Raw genomic sequence first — 22,994 nt, 5'->3', positions numbered from 1 at the left:
TGCACCACCTGTTGTAAACTAGTCCTTACTTCTTTCTGTAAAAAAAAGTTGCCTGGAAGAGATCGCCTCTTAAGCGATAAGGCCGCCTATTGCTCACCTTGTAATATTTTTTTCTGTGTATCTGTTTCTGTATCGCTTACTATGTTGGTGTACAATAAAGAGTCTTTGTATTGATATTGTATTGTAATTACTGTGAAAAACTTGTAAATAATTAAAAGATCTATACAGCCCAACTAACAACTGCACATTTTGGTAAAATAATACGGCAAAATTAAATCAAACACGTTGACCAACGTGTTTATTTTTAATTTTGCCGTATTATTTTACCAAAACGTGCTGTTAAGTATTAAGAGAAGTCTCTTCGTTCCATTCTCCATACAACCGTAGTTCCGGTCTCATTTAAAAACTAGGCAACAGAAATAGACGAAATTTTTTAAGTATGGACTAGACGTATTTATCTATGCCTGTGGTTTTTCAGTTTTTCATATAAATGTGTAATATCAGAATTACAGGAGCTCAAAAGTCGACAAAAAAAAGATGTCAACTTACACGAGAATTGCAGACTAATAAAGCATTTTTACAAAAACCGAAAAACCACAGGCATAGAAAATATAATGAATATCTTGATTGTAAAATATCATTGATTTCTGTGCTATACTTTTCGTATAATATGAGGAAAACGAACGAAACCCAAAATTCAACCGCCAAAATCTTGAAAAGCCTACAGCTACCTCGATATAAATTACGGACGTCGTTGCGGAAGCCATGGGACGGCTGCGAGCGCTTATGTCACGAGCGATAAAGACAGCAATATCCGAAACGAATACCCAACCGCAGGGAAACTTCTCTTAAAATATTTGAAAGAACACGTTCTAAAACTAGTCGTTTATCAAAAGGTTACCTGTCTTGATGAAAATTTCAACCTCTTTACGATTAATTTACTGAATCTCTGTTTAAGTTTGGTTTTTAAATCATAAAAAAAATAAGTATACCTAATTTTAGTTGTAAACATGCAATATTCCTAACTTGAGAGAAAGTTAATCAATTAAATTAACGTTATTTTGCAATTTTTGCAGGTTTGTTTCACGGTTTCGAAGAATATTTTCTTGAGTGCACAGAACTAGATACGGAACCATTATTTTAAAGACTTGATAGCATTTTACGAGAAAGTAGCGGTGGTTACTTTATTACCTTAAATAATCATAAAAAGCTTAATCTGTTTTTAATATTTTTATGACTGTTTTAGTGGTCTTGTGAGTCCAGTTAGCTTCTTGGCTCGACGTGAAGAGGGGATACTACGTTGTAAATGAAGACATGCATACCTATCCATAACCGTTATACTACTGACTAAGTATACCTAACTTATGTAGTCTTACTCTGAAATGCCATTGGAACTTAATGATATGACTAAATTCTGTAGCGACTAAACGCTTAAACATACAATTTTGTGTCTACTTAAATGAAACTATTTTATAAAAATCACAGTTATTGGAAAAATGTTTTGGACGGAGAGAATACATTTAATGTAGCTTTTTAATTTTGCAGCCAACTGCAGAAAACATGATGGCTTGATGACAGCCGAAACACGATACTAAATTGCACTAAAAGTACTAACTAATGTATGAAACTTGATTAATTGAATTGAATGTTAATTGAATGATTGTCACGAGTGTCGTCTAGTCCGGTCACGCCCTTGGCTGGTTCCTAGTTCCATTCGCACGGAAACAACGTTAATTCATGTCTGGTATGGTTGCGGTGAAAAGTACTAACCGTTGTTTAAAACTACGTTCGACGTTAATAATCTTGCTTAATAATCTAAAGATGGCTGCTGCTTTTTCAAAATTCATATCTGAATGCAGAGATGCAATTTTGTGTGGCGTAGGTACCTAATGGTTTAAATTGGTCATTTTTGTTCAATCGTGCAAACAGTTACAAACATTTAGTTTTGATGGAAAAGTCATTTTAGAACTTTTTGTCCAGTGATTGAGCAAGTTAATATCCTTAGAACAGAACATTAAAAGAAAATTTTAGTTTAGACATTTTTGTGAAGTTATAACTCACATTTTTTTTAATCGAACAGATTTCATTAAATCTTGTGTTACATATGACAATTAAATGAATAAATATTTACATATATTTTCTCGCACTGGCAATTTAAATGATTTTGTTACAAAACTGCTTCAGTAAAATCAGTAAAAAAATTGTGTGGCCAGGGTGTTCATTTTGTGATTTCCTTGTATGCATTATAAGTAATAAAGAGCCATTTACTTATACCGGAACTCTCAATAATATATACTTAACATAATACGTAGATTGTGAGCAGCTTATTTAAATTCGAATTCGATGCTCCTTTGTTTTTAGAAAGTGTGCATTTCAGCAAGGTTATACCGTATTGGTTAATTGTTTAATGCTTATAGCCGGATAGGTACTAAAGAGCTACTTAGTCACACGTGATAAGTCGAAATAATTGACTATTGAAATTAAAATTAAAATATCACTATTCTAAATTCATAACACTTTGACTTTTGATCGACTTGCCCGCTTTAATCACACAATCCTCGCTATATTCTTGAGCCATAAACTAAAGTTTTAAGTATATGTTATGGACCATAATGCCCGGACACTATAATAATGACCGATTTATCACTTGTCCACAACATATATATTAATAAAGCTACGGCCATGTGGTAAAAAGATCTGTACCTATCAATGTCGTGTCAATTAGACTTATTTCCAGGAACAGATATAAAAAGGCACTATTTTTGCTTTTGTGCCCTGGTATGGAGAGTAAACAGTCAGTGGAATTACTGGCACATAATTTGCATGAGATTCTATCATAAGCTGTCACCTCAATGGTCATCCCATGGGTACTGGGCTCATGTGACATTAGATGACCCACTAGCTCATTTGTCACACAATTGTTTAATAAAAAAACATACTATTCCTACCTATTAATACCTACAGGACAATCAATATTCATTTAAATTTAAAGTATACTCAGCGGAACAAAATTTGTCCCACCTCTACCTACATACGAAATTACTTATTTCTGCATACATTTGAGGGTTAAATTTTTTGCCGCTCAGTATATTTTGTTATCATTTTATTTTGCTAGAAGCACATAAAAAATCTTGAAATTTAAGAATGTCTTTTTATCGTATAGAATTAAAAATGTTATAGTTTTTTGCGAGTTACCGAGAACCGAACGAATAGATTTGAGAAACCTAATCTAAACGAGCATACCCGAATCGAATGTCCATATGGCATTGCATCGCTAACAGCTGCTCAATTATGAAGTTTACAGCTATTAGACAGATCAGATACCTACACTTTCACTCACTTCACAGAACTTTTGTAACAAACCAGTTGAATATCTATAGTTATTTTATAAATATGAAAGTATCTCTCTACGAGTATATCTTTGCATCTCTGTATCCAAACAGATGATTACTAGACACAAAGGATTGTTGTTAAGTTTCTATTCAATAAGTCTCTTAGAGCTCAGTTCATGAGTTGGCATGAATGGAATGGCCGAAATTAAAGTAAAATATTTATTACCAACAGATCCGCATTACGTTGACAAATCTTATTTATCTACTCAAAACTTCTCCTTGATTCATGTTTTATCGGTATCGGTACCCGCGGGATATGTTTAACGGGATATAGACCCTTAATGAACTCTCGATATTTCGATACAGTTGCTGCATCGTAATCATGGTAGACCGGTGAAATATCAGCAGGGCTACAACGAAATTAGAAAACCGAAGTTCGTGTCGTTCGGTCTGTACGATACGAACTTCGATTTTCAGAGTAGGCCCTCAGGAGCTCATTAAATGTAATCACGGTTTGCATCTAAAAGTTAGACTACCTACTATATTAGGTACTCATTGTCAGTTTTCCTCACTTCTCACTAAGTGACGTCTCACGATCAGACCCGAGTAAGAGGCCAATAAGTTTTTCAGTAAAGTAGATATATTTAAATAACACCTAAGTACGCTTTGTAATAGCACAATCATCTTAAATAATAGCAGCAAGGCTCAAGTCTTATCTTCTTTTTACGCTGACTAAATGAGATTTCCTTTAATTTCTAAGACATCATGAACCAGTGTTAGGAAGTAAATATGTAGTGACACATCTGCATGTGACATGCGTTATTTAATCTCTCGTAACGCGTAAGATAACTTTTCCGCAATTTCGTCTTTTTTATAAGTTTTTATTAGCTATGTAACATGAATTTAATTACCTTCCTTAAGTTAATTTCATGATTAAGGTTTTCGTCACTTGCTGAGGTAACCATTAAATCAACTAACGAAATACTAGTCATGTACGCGGAAGTTTTAAGCATTATTTAGAAAGACTTCAATTGAAATTTGAATTAATTTAAAACAAAATGCATATCTTGCGCGTTTAATGAAAATAACTATAAATATAAGTAGCCAAGCTACCAATAATAATACAACAATAATAGTAATAATAGTACAGCAGAGCTCAAAAGTAGCTGAACCAGTTCTTAGCCACTGTCACTATTTTCACACATATCAGTTTTAGTACTAGGGGTTAAGCTAATTTTGAACTTGACTGTACCAACCATAACCATTAAACAGAGCCGGTGATTACCGCCGTGTTATCGAGTGCGGTGTACTGACAAACAGATTGCTCGCTTGATTGATGTCGGTATAATAACAGCCTATGTAACACATTCTTTGTAACGCCAATATGGCGGAGAATGCAGAAAAACAGTTGAGTGCATTCTTTGAAAATTTCGAGGCGGTAAATACGTAAGTCGATATTGAAGTTATTAAATTACTTATATTAGTTAACAAGATAGACACAAAATGATAAAAAGGTTTAAGGAAGATTTGTTTTATTTATTCTAGACCGGGGGAAACATTTAATGTCACTTTTCTTTCGAGACAATAAAGATGCTACCTACATAATAGATACATTTATGACCTAAATGAATGATTGTACCGTTTATTAGATACGAGTAAATAAAAAAACAAATATTATGTTCCTTAGTTACAAATAACTGCGAAGTAGTTCCATATTTTTCTAACAGCCGTTGGAAAACAAGCAAGCAGGTCACCTGATGGTGAGTGAGTACCCATGATGGTGACCACAACACCAAAGGATTGCAGATAGGTACGTCACAAGTCTAAGAGGACCAAGATTGAATACCTCCTGCCTACCTGTGCCAATAATTTTATCGGCTTTCTTACTTTTCTTGCTGGAACACAGCAAAGCAAGCTCTGCTGCTCAGCAGTAGGATTAATGAGTAGTCCAATCCACTCTGGGTCCCCGTGGAGAAACTACCATTCCAACCCTCCTTCTGAAAGGAGCCGTACGCCTAGAAGTGGGAAGTTTAAAAGTTGCATGATGATTATGTTACTTAGAACGAGTAAACCAATAGTTGTGTTATATTTACTTCAAAAACCAAACTTTACGTGAGTGTGTGACTGTACAATTAGTTACTTTATAAAAACCGTTAAAAGACATTTGGGTTGCAAGCTATACGCTTATAAATCACGTACGTTAGTTTGATAAATTACCATTACTATACTCATTACTCATATTATTATAGACAATAGACCCGTGAACGTTGAGAGCGTTCAGGAGATCCTGCAAAAATAAAACTGATTTTTTAAACTGTACAATAAAATTGAGTCTGAGCTCGAGCTTTTGCAATTTGCACCTCTGTCATTTTCAGAGTTTATGTGCGAGCTTTTCGGTAAAGGAAACCACGAGGAAAGGTGCTTATATTATATCTGCGAAATAATTGAATGGTGTGGGTAAAGTTCCCAATCCGCTTTGGCTCACGAAGGAACTACAGCCGTAAATCCTGAGATTTAGAGTAGGTACTCAAGGCGTCTAAAGTATAAGCCGAGGACATGTATAGCGCTTGAGATGATGGTAATGATGGATATGAAATCATCTTGATTTTTTTAAGAATAAATTTGTCATTCGTAACCTAATTAGAATATACCTTGATACATCATTAAAATTAGAAAGAAAGTAGTCTCATTTGGCGACGGTCGGCGGCTCGCGAATAATTTAGCATTTTTACAGCAAGATAATGTTGATTTAGCTAATAAGGATAAGTAAGTAATTATACCAATGAACTTCCGTTTTCTTATGCTACAGATTGTTAATTTATGCTTCTTCAATCTGTAGCCAAAGATTTTTTCAAATTCAAATTATTTGACTTCTGTATGGTTTCACAGAACACTTTTTAATCTTATTTACCGCCGATTTATTCCAACGGTGATATGAACCACTTAAAATCTTCTTGGTTCTCCTCTACCTTGCTTCCACATAGATAAGACTCTGAAGTTGTACCAAGCTTCCACCCCAAGTTATATTTACGATCAATTATACGAAACATCAAGTCGTCATCTATTTTCAAAGGCTCGAAGGACCATTGGTAATTAAGATCGTTTGAATCCTGCGATCCCAAAATTTTCTTTTCCCCTGATCCATCAGAGTTATCATCAATTCTGAGGAATGAGCCATGTTCGACGTTTTTGATTTTGAAAAACACTGTATTATTGTCCCAAATTGGATAAATTTCCCAGCGAACTGCTTCACTGGACTTGTCAGTACCATCGCCAAAGGCAAATCTATTACCATCTTTATTAAGTTGTCCATCCAATTTGATAGTTTTAAAGTACTTTTTACTCATAAATTTTACTGGACCACTTTTTAAAATCTGTTTGAAGGGTACCGGAAAATTATTGTTTACGATATCAGTAGCGGCATTCGAAAGTTTAAAAGCAAATGCCATTATGTGTTTCTCTCTTTTTCCAATAATTGTCTAACGACATCAGTTATGGCGGTGTTATTACCACTTTCATCTAATTTTAAGGCTACATTAACTGCGCTGTCATATGCACCTGAAACAATCCTTTTGCTTAATTCTTCACTCATTTCAGTTATATTCGTGTATACTCTGTGACTGTTATCACCAAATAATGTTAAGCCCTGCAACTTCTCTGGAAGCTCGTAACCATGACAAGGAAGCAACCCTATCACTTTCAATTCATCGTTGAGATTTTTTATATCTTGTTGGGTTTCTTCGAAACCGAATACTATAACTTGACCGTCGTCATAATTTACCATTCTTGCTATATCTTTGGCACAGCTTTTGTTTATAGGGGCACCCATTAAGGTGACTAATTTAACAGAGTTGTCTTTAATATAGCTGCTTGTGCTGCAATTGGTGTAGCTAATGACAGGGATTCTGTTGGGTATTTTTCTGTCAGTGTCAGGTCCGTTACTCACGAGTTGGTACTGATGATTGACGTTGTAGCAGTTGGCGAAGCCACTGACTCCTGCCACGGTTGATATTTTCCCTTCTCCCAGTAGTCTACATGTTCTATAAAATTGGTCGAAGAGAGCGGCAATCTGACTAAGTTGTATTCACCGACGTAGGGTATCTCGGAGTATGGATAGATGTGGTTTATGTTGGTGTTGTAGTTCGGTGGTCTTGCTATTTTCCAAACTGCCATACGATTTCGCTGCATTTTCACAATGTATATATAAAGTCAGATAAATTACCACTAATTTCACAAAAAACCTGGTATGAATAACTATGATACGAGTACCTAAACATTAGGTAGGTAGTCAATGCAATGTGTCACTAAAATGGCGACGGTCTAAAGCAGAATAAATAAGTAACAAAGAAAAACTACAACATTTATACTATTTTAAATGAGTTATATGATATCAGTGAAACCACAGTGTCTTTATTGTATATATATTTACTTATTTGGGAACGACAATATCAGCAACCACAAAATTATCTTATCAAACCACTATAATATCTATGGACCTTTTTCTGTGCAATATGTAAACAAACCTTTTAGAATAATAAAATGTTCCATAATATTGTAGGTTACATTTGCTGTTGGTTAAGTATTTTAAATTATTTAACCAAAGCAACGGTGAAGATGTAAGTATTTTAAGTGTATTAAGAACTAAAGATAACCGCTCGTCCTCTTTAGCAGCCGTAATTAACAATTATATTTAACATGTGTGTTTTTACGTTAAATGTGAAAGTTATATTGGTTTTTTGGCCGAGTAAAGGTAATTGAGATATAAAGAAGCACTGATAAAAATACGTTGAAAAAAAGCCGTTGCATACTAACGTGTCTTGGATCCAAAGACTTTAGGGCAATGATTTAAAATTGTGAGAAAAAAAACAAAAACACACTAAGTAAACAAAAATGGCAGAGCATCTGAATGTAACGTCACATTTGACTTTCACTCGGAATTATAATATCGGTGAAATATTGATTATAACATAGATACTTTTACTCATCCACTCAGAATTCGAAAACGTATAAATGCTAATCTGTGACGCCGTCGAGCCGGTTTTAATACGGAGTTGGGCATAATAGTTAGCTATTCGTTTCACGTGTTAGTTTCGTAATTTAAGTAATCACGGAGAAATGGGGGATTACGGAGAAAACTTAAAAAATGATGAAGGGATCTACATTCATAAGTAGAGTCTCAATTAGTTAGTAGTGGCGAGTACCTATTTATGAACTAAAACTATGTAAGTAATAATAAAGTAATAGAGGCCTTACGTATTCGGAATCACAATCGTTTTCACCACTTCTTTCTGTCACACGGTGTAGGATGAGGGTATAGAAAGAGATGGTGAATACGTTCGTGAGCGGTCAGATTAGATAATACGACTCTAGAATTAAAACTGGAGCATTGTATGGTACTATATGCTTCTAATGGTTAAGGCAGAAAAATATTGTTTTTAAATTATACCATACCAACCAATCAATGTACTAATTGATTGTACATTGTACCTGTCATTTTCAGTACGACAAATGCGGTAGTACATAATAATATGTAAGTTATAACCTTTTTATTTTTTCTTTTGAAATAAAAGCCGACAAACGAGCATGCGGTAGCTAAGTGTATAGTGTAAGGTAACTACAATGTTCATAATATTAATCTGACATAATATTGCATATTTAACACACATCAATCATTCGAGATCATTCACTACGTAAGGCATTGTAAATCTGACCAGATGTCTATAGATCAAGTGTAATTGCTGTTATATGTATTTAAATGTGATTATTCTGAAATGATGTTTCATAAGGTTGTATAGGAAATGTTCGTAGGAACAATGATTATGAATTTCTATGCAATATGGTTTGTGCAGAAATTCGCACGCCGTCATCTTCTTAATTTACTGGAGACCTCGATTCGTAAAAAAAACAGAATTTGCATAATTTTTTAGTTATATTCTCAATAGCTGAATTTTGAGAGAATTTTAATATGATGTCGGATAAAATAAATTTCGATATTTTTCAAGAAATAAAGACTAGAACACTAGACTAGAACTTAAAAAAAACTTCTTAATTTCACTTACTGTAAAACATACTTCATCAAAAAATTCGAATTCAAATGAATTATAATACAATAATCATTATGATTCATATGCCATAATTTTATGACAACATATTGCTACAAATTGCCGAGTAGATTCAACCTAATGTGCGTACAGTAATGGTATTAAAACCCGTTCAGCGTAGTCTGACCAACATTACAGACCGAGATTTACTGCAGCCTGGACCATTTTATGGTAACGGCAACTGGGGTAACTGTCGATGCACTGTCGCTTTATTGGATCTTTTATACTGGTGTGTAGGTGGTCTTCTTACCTGTTAAGGATTAATAAATATAAAAAATCAAAAAACCCGACTGCCTTAAAAAATACTAAAAAGAAGAAAACAAGTCTAGTGGGCTAGTAACTAACTTAACGTTCAACAGTCGAAACCCATTAGGTAAGAATTTGTGAACGTCACGATTTAAATTCTCGACTGTTAAACTAAGTTAGCTACTTAACAAAGTTCTAGCCCACTAGACTTGTTTTCTTCTTTTTAGTATTTTTTAAGGCAGTCGGGTTATTTTTTTTTAACTTATTGTTTTATTTCACACTTTTTTAATACTTCTGTGAAAATTGTAGATTAAAACTGTTATAATATTATTACCTTTCATTTGATACTCTACTCGATAGATTTAAATAAAATCATTTTTTGAAAACTTTCAATTTGGCGCCAAAAATCCTCCATTTTGATTTTTCAAGAACTTCATGTACCCAGTGTCACTCGCGTCATCAAGACAAATCCAATGACGTATCATTTATCAAAATCGGTTCAGCCGTTGAGTAGTTACAAGAGGATATAAGAATAGACATACATACATACATACGAGTCAAACACATAACCCTCTTTCTTCGCAGTCAGGTAAAAAGTTAGAAAACCCCAGACTTTGTCACTTCAAAATTCAACGTCGCGTTGCTCCGAAGACGAAGGGCTACGGATTAGCCCGAAACATGTCGAGCTAATCTCGATTTAAGACGTGAGTTATCCGGGTCATTATATTTAATATGAGTGAGTCTCACGGTAGTTTCATGTTCAAAATAATACGAATGTTTGTTCTCGGGTCTTGGATGTTTAATATGTATTTAAGTATGTATTTATCTATATAAGTATGTTTATCCGTTGCCTAGTGTCCATAGTACAAGCTTTGCTTAGTTTGGGACTAGGTCAATTGGTGTCAAGTGTCCCATGATATTTATTTATTTATATGTTTGAACACAAACGAATTTTCTCACTTTTCTCAAAAACGGTTTGAGCGATTTTAATATGGTTTTCTGTAACAGGACGGTTATTCATCTTCGATGGTTTTATACTGTTAACTGATCAGAGGGTGTTGCAGTTACCATTTTTTTTCCATAAAAATTTGCCCCGACTACATCATGATATTTTTTACGCCTTAAGTGATTTCCCTTTTACATTCGTTGTGTTTTTTTTATTCATTTACTTAACTTAGTTTTTTTATTTGATGCAGAAAGAAGCCACGAAATATCTTTTACATAAGAATTCTCTTGGCGTGGATATATTTTTATCATACTCAGGTTTACTTACACGTCTTTTAATTATCAACGCCTCGCTAGTTTAGGTAAGTGAACGTTTATGGTTTAAAAAGAAAAGTGAAAACATTAAAACAATAAAAACGTAGCATTGTCCTTGTCCATGTCAACTAACTAGCATTAACCAGTTTTTGTGGCTGTTAAAATTTACATTTGACTGCAAGTTAACTGGACTTGTCAAAGTCACCTAGGTAGTAAGAGAATGAGGTATCATTTGGTCGTGCAGTGAAAGCCTGTTTTAGTAGCCCTGGTTTACTTGCAGTACCTAATTCTGTCTGCGACTATTTCTTCAGCTCGAAAGCGTCCGATGGATTGGCACAAATGATACTGGAGAGGTATATATCGAGCATCGAGCAGAATATGTTAACGATTTAGACTGTTATTTTTGTAATTATTGTTTTATTTGAATAATTTTTATCATTTATTACTAGATGAGACATTTTTTTTTACTTTTCTTTGATGAGGTGAGATTAAACTCCTGAAATATCAAATATCATAGCTTTATTCAATGCACTTGCAAATGAATAAATCGCTCTTCCAACAGAACATCGACACAATTGCTTTGTGACGATTACATAAAAAAGTGACTTTAAGATCTAAAACTTGTTTTCTTGTAAATATCTCATTATTCTACTGGATGAGCGAAATGTTATATTGGTCTTGTAAAATACTACACATTAAGCTATATTATCGCCATCATACTATTAACAGATAGGTATAGTTTAGGAAGATATTTGCGATGGTAAAAGATCAACATTGAAAATATATAATATTTTATTTTATTTTATGTATTGTATTTTTTTTGATGTGGCTTAAGTTACACATGTAAACTTAAGGTTATACAAATTTTACGTTTTCGAAATTACAAAACTAGCTTGCATTGGTTAGTTTTGGCAAAGGTCAGTGCGAAGTATCTATTTTCATATTTATTGTTTCAATTTAAGACGTGATGTGTGAATGACCTGTCTGTACTGTAGTCTAGAAATCAATAATAAGTTTCAGAAAATTAATGATGTGTCCGACTCAATGAGACAACGTAAGCAGTAAATTATACTCAAAGTGCTGTAGAGCATATCATTACAATAATAAACTATACTCAATCATAATGAAATGCACGCTTGCTGTCAAATAGTAAACAGGAATGTATTAACAACTCTGTCGCCAATTACTCATTTGTCTGATTGTTATAAAAATAAATAAACATGCTTTTATTATCTCTATTACGAGCTTTGGCTGACTAGTGGAGCTGTATACATGCACCTATTAATGCTAAAATTGTGCTACGATTGGGATACCTTCAAAAGTTTTTTTTCATCACCAAGTCCAGGCCAGATAAGAATAAAAATAAAAACATCCTTATTTCACAACTATCAGACCTGACAGGCAGGTAGGTATAAGTAAATCCAATCAGTTTATTGTGATTATAAATTATTAAGCCACACTCTCAGTATCTTGTTTTTTTTTTACGATTAAGAACCTTTTATCTACATTTCCGTCCTGGAGCGCAAATTCCACTTACATTATACCTAGGTAAGCAAGCAAGGTACGAATTTAAAGGTACTTTAACAGCGTAAAATCTCCCACAGCTTCTACTCCCACTTGATACCGCAAAATTGAAGCTACTAATCCGTCAAGTCAAGGGAAGTAGGGTAAACGCTAACTGTACGTGCAAGCCCGGCTACAAGGGTAGAGTTAGCGGCGCGCGCGCCGGCCGTTAGATGCGAGCGATTGAATTCTGGCGCCTATCAAATGGCGATGATCTCACAACGGGACGTGTGATCATTTCGGATGTGAGAACCGATTTTTAGATCACATCACTCGTAAACACTATTCGTAAATGGTAAATTTTGTATTTAATTTGAAATACGAGTGGAATAGTTAGTAGAATAATATTGTACTGTGTAAGTGTAGAGCAGAATTTTAACTAAAGTTGAGTTGTAAATTTGTAGCAATACACATTTTTTACCACATGTATAAGAAATTTGAACCTGTATTTTTTAGGGTTCCGGAGCCAAAATGGCAAAAACGGAACCCTTATAGTTTCGACAAGTCCGTCTGTATGTCTGTCTGTCCGTCCGTATGTCACAGGCATTTTACTCGAAAACTACAAGATGTATATCAATGAAATTTGGAGTACAGATGTCTTGTCAAAGCCGCTATTTAGTTTTTTAGTTAAGTTACAAAAATAAATATTTATAGGGGGGGGCACTCCATACACGTAACAGAAATTGTAAAAAAAAAAAGATTTTTTTAACTCGCATCAACGTTTGGCACATAGTTCGACAGCTCTTTTGAAAAGATAGTAAGGTTTCTCAAAAATCTTTTTTGATTAAGTGAAGATTTCCGGAAATAATCGCTCCCAAAGTAGCCAAAATTGTGCCTCCCCCTTCTATTTTGTAAACCGTTTGTCCATAAAAATATGCAAAAAATATGGAAAGGTAACGCTTAATAAATACTTTCAACGGAAATTGGTTTCAACATGATTGGATATACCGTTTTTGAGTTATTACCGAAAAACTGCGCTTCTCAATTTTACCCTATCTTGGGCGTGTCCGACGCGCTCTTGGCCGGTTTTTATTGAATATCGTGATGTATGACGACTCTAGTAGAGTAGCATTTTGTGTAATTTTTCATTGGGAATAAAAAAAAAAACTTGTAATGTAACTTTTGGTCTCTAATTAATAGAAAAAATTGCATCAGTCTGTCTTGTTATTCTTGATACACTGAAATTATAATTCCGGTCCTTACCTTATTTACCTAGGTGTAAACAAAAAAGAAATGTCAGTCATTGGATGTGGTGTCACCGATCACAACCAATGGCTATGTTTATTAGGTGGTAACTGGAGTAACAATTTTGAAATGATCCCGTCATCACTTTTTTCGCAAAATACCGCAATAATGTCAGTCAGCTTTAATACATATTGCTATTTTAAAAATTTCATTTGATGACGTTTTCTTATAGCGCCGGTTCGCCAGTAGATGTGGGATATGGAGGTGGTTACAGATGTGCAAGTTGCAGAAAGTTTCCAAAAAGTTGGAAAAGTTCTCGGAAATTTCTGGAAATTTTCACAAAATTCAATCTCTATACAAAATTGTGAGAAGTTTCCGATATTTTTCCGTATGAGAAATTCCGCAGTTTTGGAAAGAGTCCTTTGGCACATCAGTAGTGGTGGTAAATGTGTGACGGTGCTCCAATCTCCTGTAAATTCACCTGAAATAAACTAAGAACACGTAAACGAAAGCAATGAATTAACGTCTTTGGCCTTTCCGTCCGGAGAGGCGGCAACTCGACCCAAAAAAGTATTTGCGTAATGTTATTTACATGAGTTTGAGTACTTACCCAATGTTATAGTAACAAGAGAAATGGCTAAATTTTAAGTAAAAATTTATCGTAATTAAGTTTGATTGCAGTAGTGCGATCAGCCAGTGGCCGTGTATCCGTCGTTCAACGAACTCGATTTTAAGCAAACACAACTACAAGTCAACTAGTCACGAACAAGCCTTAGTAAAACAAAGGAGCCAGCTGGACCGTTAGTCAATTTGCACTGTGACGTGTAGAACGAGGAACTTCTGCATTTTTACTCGAATTTGTGAAGAAAAGTTTCACGTGAGATGACTGCGATAATTGTTTACTTACGAGGACGGTAAGTAAAAACGGTATTGAAATAGGACAGCTAAGCCCTAAGTAATGGATTGGTATCTATTCATCGTCGCAAAAACTTACAGCTCCACAAAAGATGAATGATCGAAACGGGACAGTCAGTTTACTATTCGGGGTGCTGTCATTATGGTAGTGAACTATTGGCTTGTTAAAGTGTTGCGCAGAAAAGAGATTTGTTTTCGTATTTACTAACGAATATACAAAAAGCTGTATATTATAAATTTATTCAATGTCAAATACAATTTCGCACATAGGTAAATTCCGAATAACTCAGAGGTGTGAGCCTCCTTTAGAGAGGCCATAGGTTGAACCGTTAGGCTACTATGACTAACTATCGATATCTACCGCAAACCGTAACTCAACTCGTAGTCACAACTAATTTAAGCATACAATGCTCACTTACATGCAAAGTGCAATGGAACCGGCAAAATATTCGTTACAGCGACACTTGGCCATTAAAACATAAAAATCTCGTACAGCTGACTCACTGTAACATTTACACCTCAGAAATGTGACAGTTTTCTACCGCTTTCGCTACCATCAAGTGAATCTAGCAAGAAAATTAGAAAAGTGAATTCTTTGCTTCATAAAACCATCAATGTGTGCGCAGAAAAATAGGCCCATTGGAGGCTTTAAATCAAATATACTACTTTTATTCAAGTATAATTATTAAAAGGGTCCATATCGACTCCCATAATATTATCGCAATTCATACTCGTAATGTAATGTTTGTCATACATATGTACATCTAGTATTGTTTTTAAATAACTCTTTTTTCTCGGAATCCATTACTTGTTCAGAATTGTTATAAAACAAACCTAACCTTACCTATAGAGTTCTACTAAATAGATAGCCATTTAATAATTTCTACAAAAAATTGTTTTCGACGGGAAAAAATTATGAATAACAAAATATTATGACTTGCGAAAATTATGAGAGTAGAATGCGCATCGGGCAATCAGCGGGCCACATCGTTCGACGAACAGAACGTTGTGGGAGAAAGGTCCTCGAGAGGCGACCACGGACCCGAAGGGGAAGCATTTTCGTAGGCGTCCTACCTACTCGGTGGACCGACGACACCGCCAGAGTTGCAGGCAACCGGTGGAGGCAAGTCGCGAGTTGTCGTTCATTGCGACGTTCTAAGAGGGAGACTTGTTTTAACTGTGGACGTCTTCCGGCTAATGATGATGATTATTCAAATCTAACACAGCCTAACCTTATTTGGAGAGCGTTTCATTCAATACAGAAACCAGGTCAAGATTTAAAACCCAGAAACTGGTAGATAACTTTTGAGTGCAAAACAACCTATTATTCTAATTAAAATAAATTGTATATGAAGTAATAGGCAAGTAAGGCAAAGCGTTGTCCGGTTGCTCGAGTTTGGCAATTCGTTAATGAATAGTTCTTGTGTACCTACTTTTAATTATGAGTAGCTGGCAACATGCTTTGCGTGCCTTTTGGTTTTCATTCGTCTCTACATTGCTCTATTATTTAAGGTAAGGTAAGGTTGTTCAAATTAACATTATTTGCTAGATCACAAAAACTATTTTAATAATGGTGCATGGGCTTGTTGAATGGAGGTGTAAATGTGATTCTGAGTCGACCAATTTCAGAAGAAGCGATGCTGATTTACAGGTTCTTTAGACAGGCCTTTGCATCAGTACGAGTACACGCACAAAACATATAAGCTAAAGCAGTATGGAAGCTAGGCATATTTTTTGAGATAAATACCTACGCTCCAATGGAGCGTTAGAGTTGGCCACTTACTTTTTGTAAAATTGAAAAAAAATAAATGTTTAGTTCGCACTGTATCTCAGCTTGTTAGGCCTTTTATTACAAGATTTTATTTAACTTGCAATTGTATGTATTGTATGTATATTTGTATATTCGGTTCAAATCTTGCAAGTTCAATTTGACTCACTTCCCAATATATCACCTACCTACCTACCTACCTACCTACCAAAACAACCAAACGTATTATTTAAAAGAAAAATGATTTTGTTTCGTAATAGTAAATCATTCTTATCTTTCAATATCAGCGGGGAGTTTAAAAAAACCGGCCAAGAGCGTGTCGGACACGCCCAAATAGGGTTCCGTAGCCATTACGAAAAAATTAAGTAATATTTTTCTAAGGATTTCGTATTTTATACGGAATCTTCCAAGTTTAGGTATATTTTATAAGTTTGATATACTTACTACCATCCTGATTTTTTTCTAATTTTTCCACCCACCGGTTTAGATTTTGGAGGGGGGGGGGACGCCCGAGTTTTATGAAAATTTGCACTTTAAAGTTGAATATTTCGCAAAAAAATCACTGAATCGAAAAATCGTCTTAGCAGACCCCTAATGGTTTTAAAAGATCTATCCAACGATACACCACACTGGCCACACTATAGAATTGGATGAAGAAAAAAATTACCCCCATTTTAGGTTTATGGGAGGTACCCTAATAAATATTTTTTTAAATTTCTTATTATGCCGACAAAATGGTAAAATAAGAAATTTAAAAATATATTTATAGATATATATATCAGTGCAAAATTACAGCTTTCTAGCATTGATAGTCCCTGAGCAAAGCCGCGGACGGACAGACAGACAGACAGACAGACATGGCGAAATTATAAGGGTTCCGTTTTTGCCATTTTGGCTCCGGAACCCTAAAAATGAAAGCCCCGGTTTTGAAGAATCCGTGTTCAAGCAGCTACACACTGCACAATATTTCCTAGGCATAGTTTTAAATATCGCGGATTGTCTGGGGCGCATGAGGGCTATCGTTTTTTGTCTCACTAGATGGCGCACTGTTGCGTGAGGTTTTTAAGTATGGCTTTCAAAGTCTGTTATTACGGGCGTGAAAACAAAGTTTAGATTTAAATCATATTTAATACACCTTAAAACCGTACCATAAAAATATCGAGCATGCCACAGTGTTGCATAGTCCCCGTTTTGTTCGGAAAAAAGGGAGGACAAAGGTTTCTGACAGACAAAACTGTTTCAAAACACAGACATTCATTGCCCCGGAACGCATATTTGCCATAATTAATTTCAGATATTGCAAAATGTTCACAAAATTATTCTAATTATAAATAAACCCGCGTAGCTCACCCAAAAACTATGAGATTTGACATTTCGGAGACCTCACGCTACACTAGCGCCTCTAGTGGCGAATTCATACGCGATAGCCCTCATTGAAACAACGCAACGCGGACACTTCTTGTCTCGACGCGTCACTCTCGACTGCAGTACCGCGTCTGTGTGTGTTCGTTTCGTTCGATTTGTTCGTAGCTTCCCTACTGCTTTAGTTTATATATATACTGAGATACAAGGGAGAGTGTAACATCTATTTAAGGCTCCCCATGAGGCTGAGGTTGTGAGGTACAACATTTGGTGTACTAAAACCTAGTTGAAATATAAGATTAAAAATAATAATAATGGTACACCGTACAACCAAACAGTGTTTGATTCACATGGGCGATTTACATTAATTCTTCACGGGATGTTGTAATAATCTATAATGTATGTTGTTCAACACAGATCAGGAATTTCGTTCCTTGATGCAACTCTAATCATAGTGATCATTACGACAAGTCATTAGTTATCAGTAATTTCAAACAGAGATACTTTCGAAATATACACAAGATACGAAAATCATTAAAGGCTGCATATCTAGTACAGATAGGTATGTATGTATCTACTGGGAACACTATGTACCCCTTTGTCACCGCCAGTTCATTGCCCGAACTTAGCAAAGCACTAATAAATACTATGAGTATGTTTAACTTTAACAAAACTTGTTCTTACACTTTCTTGCGGTTTCAAGAGCTGATGACCGTAAACTTCAATTGTTCAGCCCAGGCTTAGACCGGTTACATTCGTGCGTTTTCTATGCGTTATTGTACTGAGGTGTGTTAAAGTTGAATGACGCATTTAAGTTAACAGTGCCGAACGAATGTTTCTTGTTTTATATTAGATTTTATAGCCTATTTACGACGGAAAGTATATATAGTGTGTGGAAACATAAAGTAAGTATATGCTCGTAAATAAAGGCCAAATTTTACTTAAAATCTTAACAAATTTTGGTCAGGTACACAAACATGTTCTTTTAATGTCATCAACGTTAACGAAAAATGTCATTAGAGACCACTTCGTTTTTGAATTAATTAACCTTATTCGAAATAAAAAACAGTAATGCAACAAGTTACTTAAAATTAAATAAATAAAAATATGCCGTCTCTAAAAAGAGATGACATTTAGGAATAATTTATGATTCTTGTTACTGGAACCATTTCGCGAGAAACACAATATTTAAGCATGTCTATAAAAATGCAAAACCTTGACATTATTTAATTATGCGAATTACTAGCTAATAATTCACATAATTTTAATATCTTGACCTTTATGCTGCGCGATAATAATTATTAACCCGGATATCTTTTTTTATTAATAACTAGCTTTTGCCCGCGACTTCGTTGGATAGTAACTTGGAAAGTATTTAATTTATTTAGGGTACTATTCTGCCAATAATAGCACATAGAAACTTCTACGGTTTACTGAAAATAACCTATTTTAATACATTGCTATATATCTAAACTAAATTCTTTGGTAAAAATAAGTATTCAAACACAAAAGGACTAATTCTTCATAGTGAGCTCTTGACATCTTGCGTCCTGTATTGTAAGTTAGGAGGTAGGATTATAATTAAGACGGCATTCATACTAAGCATTGCTACACATATTTCTATACTTATAGTAAATTGTTTGGAATTCCTTACGAACTTTCATCCCCATATTTTCACGAAATTTCCGCAAATGTTTTTTTTTCGTACCTCAACTCTTATAGGATGACAAGACCCTTTATATCCGTAAACGTGCGGAGTATTTATCGAGTTGAAATTAAAACCTAAACTCAAAAAAAGTTATAGGGTACTTTCGGCAGTCCTAGAAACTTGAAATTTTGTATAAAGGAAGCTCTTATAGCAAATTTTATTTTATAGCAAAATAAGTCAGAAAAATCTGAAAATCATAATTTTTCATGTCTGACTGTCTATGTTAATAAGCCATGTAAAATGACCCCACATTGCGTACATTTTGCTTATGAGCTTGGCTCTGCTAACACTTGATATTCATAAATACCTATGCACGGAACCCTTGACGCGCGAGTTCGAGTCGATTTTAACCGGTTTTAAGAAGAAGAATTTAAAAAAACGCTCGAACAATTATTTATCTCTTATCACGTGCCCAAATACCAAGTTTCATAAAGAAACATCGATTATCTTAGATAATGACGACCTTCCATATGAGCTTTCATATTTCATCCCCTCACAGGTCGAATTTTCAAAAAAGCTAAACACATACCGACATTTCTTATTAAGTGCCTAAATGCCAAGTTTCATAGTTTTATTTCCAACAGCGACGAACTTCCACCATATAAACTTTCTATTTCAACCCTTAAAGCCTTTTTTTTCGCGATAAAAGATAGCCTATGTTCTTTCCCATGGTCTATTCTATCTCTGTACCAAATTTCATCCAAATCGTTCAGCGGTTTTTGCGTGAAAGCGTAACAGACAGTTACTTTCGCATTTATAATATTAGTATGGATCATTTACTTAATATTCTTTAAATCGCAACCGGCACAAAATTGTAGTCTAATGGTACCCAGTAGGTACTATATGGCTTTAGTAGCATAAATAGCATTATAAAACGATTTATTTAACCTAAAAGAATACGCATCTGCACTCGCCATTTGTATTTTGAACATCTTTACCGTTACGTTATGTATGTAAACTCTTTATTGTACAAAATAAGTAACAAACACAATTGACAGACATTGAGGTTATAATGTGTACAATATACGATATACTTACGATATACGTTATGATTATGATAGCGGCTGTAATATTTGAAATATGAACTTAACCCAACCTATATTATCCATTTTTACGATCTATAAGTACGAAAGTGTGTTTGTATGTTTGTCCGTCTTTCACGTCGAAACGGAGCGGCGGATCGACGACGATTTCATACAAATTTCCCGCCCTCGGCCGGCAATGCTTGTCTTGTGTGCTTGCAATGTCTTTTTTTTCGACGCTCGCTGCGGCACGGCGCGCGCCTGCCACCAGCACCACCGCCTGCAGCCGCCGCGCCAGCAGCCACACAATACGGCGACGAGACTAGCGTCCCACCAGCTTCATTTCTTGTTTTTTTTTATCTTATTTCATGTCATGTTTGAGAAAAGCACTATACACGCCTCGGCCGGATCGCGGGGTTGCCGGCCTCGCATCCCTCTCCATCTATATCTGCTTGGCCAGCACCCCCTACTTCCCGGCCTTTACAGTAATGTACTATTATTTATCGTTTAATTAATAGCATCATAAACATCAAGTATTGCTTCAAACAATCGATTGCTTATGTTATTACTCATGTGGTAATACTATCATTAAGTTGCTATCTCCATTATGTCCTTTGTTGAATTTTTAGTGAAGGCAATAGTTAATTGACATTGCACATCGACTAATAAAATGTGCAATTTGACTATGCTCGTCCTACTTACCTCAATCTTGCCCCACAAGTAGATATAGGTAAGGGACAAGATAAATAAATAATAAATAAATATCACGGGACAATTAACACCAATTGACCTAGTCCCAAAGTAAGCTTAGCAAAGCTTGTGTTATGGGTACTAAGCAACGTATAAATATAATTATATAGATAGATACATACTTAAATACATAGTAAACACCCAAGACCCGAGAACAAACATTCGTATTTTTCATACAAATATTGCCCCGACACGGAATCGAACCCGGGACCTCAAGCTTCGTAGTCAGGTTCTCTAACCACTAGGCCGTCTGGTCGTCTAATTATACAACTAGATGACAATTAATAATAGCTTTTCAGATATCATTAATAAGAATTGCGTTATAAAGTCCAGTTTATGTAGATCTGCAGAATTTCTTTAGGTATCTTATCTACATTAAGTACCAAAGTAAGGATTAGTGTCTGTAAGTACGTACATGTGGAAGTTTTAATAAAAACCGGCCAAGAGCGTGTTGGACACGCCCAAAATAGGGTTCCGTAGCCATTACGAAAAAATTAAGTAATATTTTTCTAAGGATTTCGTATTTTATACGGAATCTTCCAAATTTAGGTATATTTTATACCTTAGGCTGCTATTTAAGAGTAAAACTACTAATAATTCTCAAGCAAACTTAGCGGTTATGGTTTTCCTTGAAAGTTTGATATACTTACTACCATCCTGAAGTTTTTCAAAATTTTCCACACACTGGTTTAGATTTTAGAGGGGGGGGGACACGCTCGATTTTAATGAAAATTTGTACTTTAAAGTTGAATATTTCGCAAAAAATCAATGAATCGAAAAATCGTCTTAGCAAACCCCTAATGGTTTTAAAAGACCTATCCAAAGATACCCCATACTATAGGGTACCCTATATTTTTTTTTATTGTACCATTTTGTCGGCATAGTTTACATATATATCCGTGCAAAATTACAGCTTTCTAGCATTGATAGTCCCCGAGCAAAGCCGCGGACGGACGGACAGACAGACAGACAGACATGGCGAAACTAGCCATTTTGGCTCCGGAACCCTATAAATGTAGGTACTTAGTCGTACTTTTTCTTTCGCAAATGTCTTTAATAGTGTAGTCTGCTTGCGAATATGTTCCAAAACAATTTGCAATTTGTAATCTCAGCGTACATCGGTTATGCACGGAAAGTTTATTCTATTACAATTTTATTCACAGCTTATCCTATAAACCAGCATTTAATTTATAAGGCTACCAACCAATAATTTACCCATCAAAGTTTATAATTTCCATGTATGTAACAACACCTAGTAATTATTCTAAACACAGCATAATATGTTCAATCTTATTGCATAAGGGATTGTAACTGTTGTATTGCAAACCGGTTTATTTTTTTAAAACTTAGGTGTTAGTAGGTAGTAACCCCCATACCTACTTATACTATATTTTAATAATTTTATTGTTCCGTTGAGCAATTCGTCGCGGTGGTAGCATATTGGGCAATGGAAGAGTTACGGTTGTTTGTTTAAAATTGTTAAGAATGTATCTTACCGTTTCGTATTCGAATATTATATTTTAAAATATTTCTAGGATTTGTTCCGGATTCGTCATATTCCTAATTCAACACCTTCCTAACTGGTCATATTTCTAACTCGTCATATTCCTGATAAATTTTACTGAATAATAATATGACGAATCAGGAATATGACGAGTTAGGAATATGACCAGTTGGGAAAATGTCGAAGTAAGAATGACTAATTAGGAATATAACGAAACCGAAACAATCCATTGTGAAATAAATGATGAGAATGAATTAAGTCTAGTCGCCATCAGAGCA

At 34.8% G+C, this 22,994-nt stretch overlaps 2 protein-coding genes across 2 annotated transcripts in view; one reads left to right on the top strand and one right to left on the bottom strand.

Annotated features, from left to right (window-relative positions):
• LOC141431131 (uncharacterized) overlaps positions 1–22,994 on the top strand; it is a 77,844-nt gene that overhangs the window by 35,944 nt on the left and 18,906 nt on the right. The gene's annotated exons all lie outside the window — the stretch shown is intronic.
• On the bottom strand, positions 5,990–7,664 carry LOC141430817 (microvitellogenin-like). Its single transcript, XM_074091672.1, is given in 3 exon segments — positions 5,990–6,798; positions 6,801–7,355; positions 7,358–7,664. Coding segments are annotated over 3 exon segments (1,266 nt in total). The 5' UTR covers positions 7,521–7,664; the 3' UTR covers positions 5,990–6,250.

The sequence above is a fragment of the Choristoneura fumiferana genome, chromosome 9 (genome assembly GCF_025370935.1).
Source record: "Choristoneura fumiferana chromosome 9, NRCan_CFum_1, whole genome shotgun sequence".
NCBI classification, from domain to species: domain Eukaryota; kingdom Metazoa; phylum Arthropoda; class Insecta; order Lepidoptera; family Tortricidae; genus Choristoneura; species Choristoneura fumiferana.
Note: the sequence above shows the minus strand (reverse complement) of the source record. Positions and strands in the feature narration are given on the sequence as shown.